The sequence below is a fragment of the Gordionus sp. m RMFG-2023 genome, chromosome 1, assembly GCF_954871325.1.
Source record: "Gordionus sp. m RMFG-2023 chromosome 1, tfGorSpeb1-WG-v2, whole genome shotgun sequence".
NCBI classification, from domain to species: domain Eukaryota; kingdom Metazoa; phylum Nematomorpha; class Gordioida; order Chordodea; family Parachordodidae; genus Gordionus; species Gordionus sp. m RMFG-2023.
Window position 1 is genome coordinate 28413754 of NC_088775.1, and position 5795 is coordinate 28419548.

Below are 5795 nucleotides of genomic sequence, written 5' to 3' on the forward strand. Positions count from 1 at the left end.
ATATTCGGAATTGATATTGTTCTATTCTCTCTTTAATATTTCCCAAAGGTGCAAATGAGAGGTTAGAGGGCTTTTTCACGCTTGTCGATCAAAGTGATCCCATAAAAGTTCGATTGGATTGAGATCGAGAGACTAGGATGGCCAAGTCATCAACTCGAGAATACCGTGTTGTTGTAGATTTTGTAAATAATCTTTGCATAGCCTGGATATATGCTTTGGGTCAATATCTTGTTGAAATAAAAAGTTATTCCCGATCAAACGCTTTCCTGATGAAATCAAATGGTCCTAAATGATTTGCTGGTATCCCTCCTTGTTAAGGATTCCTTTAATTTTGACAATGTTGCCGGTTGCCCCGGCACCAAAGCATCCCCACACCATAACAGATCCTCCTCCGAATTTGACTGTAGGAATTCTACAGTGATCGCTCATTCTCTCTCCAGCTAAGCGGCGGATATATTGCCTTCTTTTAGAACCGAAGATTTCGAATTTTGAATCATAACTCCATAAGTCGTGGCACCAGTTGACAGATGTCCAAAATTAATGTTTTCGTGCCCAGTCTAATCGCTTGAGTTTATTTTTTTTGCTCAAGAGTGGTTTTTGACCGCTACCCTACCATAAAGTTCAAAGCTCCTAAGGCGCCTTTTCACAGTTGTGACACTTATCGGGTTTTCCCACAGATTAATCTCCGCAGCTATCTCTGAGGCGACAAGACGTCGATTGCGTTTACTGATCCTTGCTATATACCTATCATCGCTTAAAGTCGTTTTGTAGGGTCTTCCAGGCCTCTTTGGATTCGATATTGTATTATTGTTGCGTAATCTTTTAAGTATACAATCGACTGTTCGTCGAGGTAGGGTTAATTCTCTGGCAATTCGGCTATTACTTTTACCACTTATGTGCAATTTAATTATTTTGCATTTAGTTGGAATAGAAATTTCTTTTCTTTTAATCATTAATTTATAAAGACTGAAAGTTTCTTTAAACAATGATTTAAAACAAAAAAAAATCTAGGAATTTGTTTTAAAATAATTAAAAATAGGTATTAATAAGCAGATTAGAATGTGATTAATGACTTTCTTCCAAAAAACAATGGGCAACTTAAAATTGTTGCTGAAAAAAACTAATAAACCCTATTTTACCAAATTGGTCATTCTTGACATGTTGTTTACAAAGGCTAAAATTTCATAGAAAGATTTATAGAAATTCCGAGTTTTTTATTTCTAAACACGTCTAGACATCTTAAATTAATTGATCAATTCGCTTTTACCAAAATAAGTTAAAAAGTTTTAAGTTGTTAATTTTTTATGTAAAAATGCAGGGTGGGCAGTCATTTATGACCGGTAGTGTATATCTATTTTTATATAAAAAATAGAATATATATATAAAAAATCAAGGCGAAATGAAATAAAAAGAACTAGTTAAATAAGTGTTTTTTACAATAATTAACTTACCAATTAATCAAGGCAAAATGAAATAAAAAGTACTAGTTAAATAAGTATTTTTTACAAAATAAAATTAAGAATAATTATTATTCAACATTCTCCTTCTTCTAAAAGAACCTTCCCAAAAAATCTTCAAAGCTGTCATAGAAAGTTAGTTTTCCCAACAGTTTATCGTTTTAGGTATCAAGTTGTTTCATAAGTCATCGTAATCGTTGGCGTCCCAATCGTTCCATTGAATTGCTGGTGATATGCGGACGTGGGCACATGTTTGATATTATAATCATTGCAAAATTTTTTAAAATCATTACTTGTGAAGTTAGTGCCGTTATCAGTAACTATAGTTTCAGGTATATAGCGAAATAGTTTTAAAAATTTCTTTTAAAGTAACATCGGTCGTAATATTTTTAACAGGAACAATAATTGGAAATTTGCTATAGGCATCGACTATTATCAACCAATTTCTTGTGAAAAACGGACCCGCATAATCTATGTATATCCTTTCAAATGATTTGGTTGCCGAAACCCATGGTTTTTGTATCTTTTTAGGATTTTCATGATATATGTTACAATCGTCACAACTTTTCACTTCCATGTCTATGTCATTATTTATACCAGACCACCACATGTAATCTTTGGCTAAGGATTTGATTTTTCCTGCTCCCAAGTGACCTTCATGTAATGACTCTAGTACATTTTTTATCATAGCAGACGGAATTATGATTTTGTTGCTTTTGTAAAGACAATCCTTAATTATAAATTCCAATTCATTGTTTTTATAGATATTGTTCTTTATAGGCACGTTGTTCTTAATATGATTTATGACTTGTTTTAATTCAATATCTTTGAAAGTTTCATCACGTATTTGCTTTCTCTGATTGTTGTCGCTACCTCTATAATTATTTAAATTGTTACTATAGGATGGTAAACGATTTCGATCACCAGATTGGATCTGTTTTCTCTGATTATTATCATGCCATGTATTATTTCTACCATAATTAGATTGATTATTATTGTTGTAGCGATAGTTGTTGTAGTTATAGTTATTATAATTATCATAGTATCTAGAATTATTATTACCATAATTCCTAACATAGTATCTAAAATTATTATTGTCGTAATTCCTATTTTTATTCCTATTATAATTATTATATCTATTATCATAATTTTGTCTAAAATTATTTCTAAAATTATTATTAGGTTAAAATAATTATTATTGTTATTTCTGCAATTATTTCTAGGAAAACTGTTATCGGAAGAGCTTTGGTTAACTAAATCTTTGTGCTCATTATCTTTAATGTTAAAGTTTTTATCTTTATCGGACTTTTTATCGTAATTCACATAACTTATATTATCAATATCTGATTTATTATTAATGCTATCTAATCTACTTCCTATCTCCACCATTTCTTTTAAGGTTAAATTAATATTTTTACTTAATTTATATTTTATTTTATCGTTTAAGGAAGACGTTAACTTTTCTTTTATCCTACTATCATCTGAAAAATGACATTTTTTATTTAATTTAGATACTCTAACGTACCATTCTAAAAAAAATTTATTAGAATTTTGGCATGATAAGTTAAATTTGTTAATTGAAATATTTTTATCCTGTATTGGTAAAAGGTATCCTAATTTCTTAATCACTGTATTAAAATCTAAAATCTCAGTATTTGAACAAATATATTATATTGTCAAACACATCATCAGATAAATTAGCAAGTAAAGTATTTATTTTAACGGAGTCCTATTATGTGCTGGTCGAAAAGTAACTTAACACCCTATCTATGTAAACCTCAGTCAGTAGTCCAATAAGCTTAGGAAATTTGTAAGGTGTATAATCAGGTAATTTTATGTTCATTTATTATTAACTTTTATAGTGTTGTTAAATTACTGACCATCTCTATTGTGGCTTGGTCAAGCTTTTCGCTTAAAAAATTGAATTAAGCTTCTAAACTGAGTCTCAACTTGAAGATTGATTTGAATATTTTTGGATAAATACATAGTTACACTATTTTATAGTTGACTAAAGTTAGGCATTTTAACAACACTTAACTTTTATAAAATATTGCATTAACATAATATATCATAAACAAAAATGTTAATGTGTTTTTTCGTAATATAAAAATGATGATGTTTAAATTTTCACGAATGTGTATCTTAATTGCACGAATTTTGAATCATTGTATGCAAAGAACTTGCCATTTGAGGCCTCGTAGTAACGTAGCATCTCCTTCAAATTATAAAATTAGAAGAAGATGTCTCCATGAGCAGGTCCTCTATTGAACATCACAATTATCGGTAAGCTCCCACAAAATATCATATACTGAGACCGCAGATGGAATGTTGGATATTTTAAATGAATACATCGAAATTGTATAATAAAATATCGTTGAAAGAAAAAAATAATTTTTGTTTTTATTTAATGTTTTTGCATGTTAAATATTAAATCTCACCATTATTAAAAAATGGAAGAGAAAAAATTCAAAAAAATAAAATATAAAGGATTATGGTGAGTATTTTTTACCATATCACCCGGAGTACCATGTTAAAATAATATTTTTATTTTAGTATAACTGACTTTTTCAAAACAATTACAACTAATAAATATATATACATTTTTATACAAAAATTAGAATATATTTATATATATAAAATCAAGGTGAAATGAAATAAAAAGAACTAGTAAAATAAGTGTTTTTTACAATAGTTAACTTACCAAATGATCAAGGCAAAATGAAATGAAAAGTACTAGTTAAATAAGTATTTTTTACAAAATAAAAAAGAATAATCATTATTCAACATTTAAAATCGGCCCAAATCAAGCCGTTAACAACACTAATGCCAACAAATAAAATCATGATAATTATATTCTTAATAATTATAAATCTAGTTTTAAATCTAACTTCATACAAAAAAAAACTTATGGTTCGATGCGGCAAGGCAAACCACATAGCAAAAGTTTGTAGAACTCATGTCATAGAGATTCTATCGCGGACACCTCGCCTGTCATCTCTTAATAAAGCTACCATTGATGCGAAGATAAATGGTTTGCGGTGTACAATTGAATTCGTGCTGTGTGCAGTGTGATAGATAAAGTTTCCTGGAATTCCTATATATTATTATATAATACATGTAGGAGATCTATTTATTTTTATCATGGTATGGTTTATATTATTTATATATATCAAATTCTAATATATTTTTAAACTATACTTAAAATATTAAAATAATAATTTATCAATTTATTAGACTATTGATACTATGGTTAAAAAGGCAGACCAGCGTAAAAGGTATATCTTGCCTGTGCTTATCTCAACTTAAAAAATGGTATATAAATAAAAGCTTGAACTCACAATATTTAATTATCACAAAATTTAGGTTTCATACATTTGAAGACTACCTAGTGCATGAACTTATAGGACCAGAAAAAATCACAGAAATAGATGAGACTATTTAAGATGATATATAATATAGGTAAATTCCTTCCTACTAGAGCACTCTATAAACTAATCAATACAATAAGGGAATGTAAAGAAATTATCAAAATTAGCACATTTTGAGTGTATCCATCAGGGACGAACCGTTATTTATAACGGTTCAGTATGTAAAAAATTATAATGATTACGTTCTGGTTTCTTAAGAATAAATTCATAAGGGTTCGGTTCGGTTCTACTAATTATAAAGGTTTATAAAGGTTCATTCCGGTTAGAAATTTTTTTTTATTGAAGCAACACTATCATATAATGATTTTAATTATAAATTTATTAAAAATTTTGCCATCACTAATTTATTTTTTATTATAAACATATATAAATTATATATAAAAAAAATATATGTCAAAATAACTCATTTTTAAATATATTATTTGAACGTATAATAAGTAATATATTTTCTAATATAAATGGATTCATATTTGTTCGTTGAGGCGATAACACAAATTTTAGCCCCGAAAAGGCCTTTTCTACAGAAACTTGGATTGCTGGAAATGCCAGTGCTATAAGAGCAAATACAATTCTGGATATTCAAATTTTTTCGATTCCCAAAATATGAAAACTGATAATTTTTTGGCGATCCTTTCAACACCTTCAAACAATTCAATAATATTTCTAATATTATGTTCTTTGTGTGCATTTGAAGTAGCTTTTTTAAATTCCGACTCACGGGCTATCAGAAGCTTTTCTAATTCATCATCTGTTTTATGATCTTTGGAGCGATAGGTAGATTGCAATATATCCATTTCTAGGCTATCATCATTTTCCAAGGCCTATATATTTTAAATGAAAAATAACTTTTAAAATAAATCCGGACAATAATCAAAATAAGGCTAAATAAAATATGTGGACCTGAATTGCT

The 5795-nt window shown here is 28.3% G+C and overlaps 1 protein-coding gene across 1 annotated transcript; it reads right to left on the minus strand.

The window, feature by feature from the left end:
- Positions 1-584: 584 nt before the first annotated feature.
- Positions 585-953, minus strand: LOC135923821 (uncharacterized). Its single transcript, XM_065458778.1, has one exon. The coding sequence runs from the start codon at positions 951-953 to the stop codon at positions 585-587; it is 369 nt and encodes a 122-aa protein (XP_065314850.1).
- Between the last annotated feature and the right edge of the window lie 4842 nt (positions 954-5795).

What these genes read in the sequence shown, in the direction of transcription:
- LOC135923821 (XM_065458778.1), bottom strand. Translation starts at nt 953, where the DNA reads ATGATTAAAAGAAAAGAAATTTCTATTCCAACTAAATGCAAAATAATT.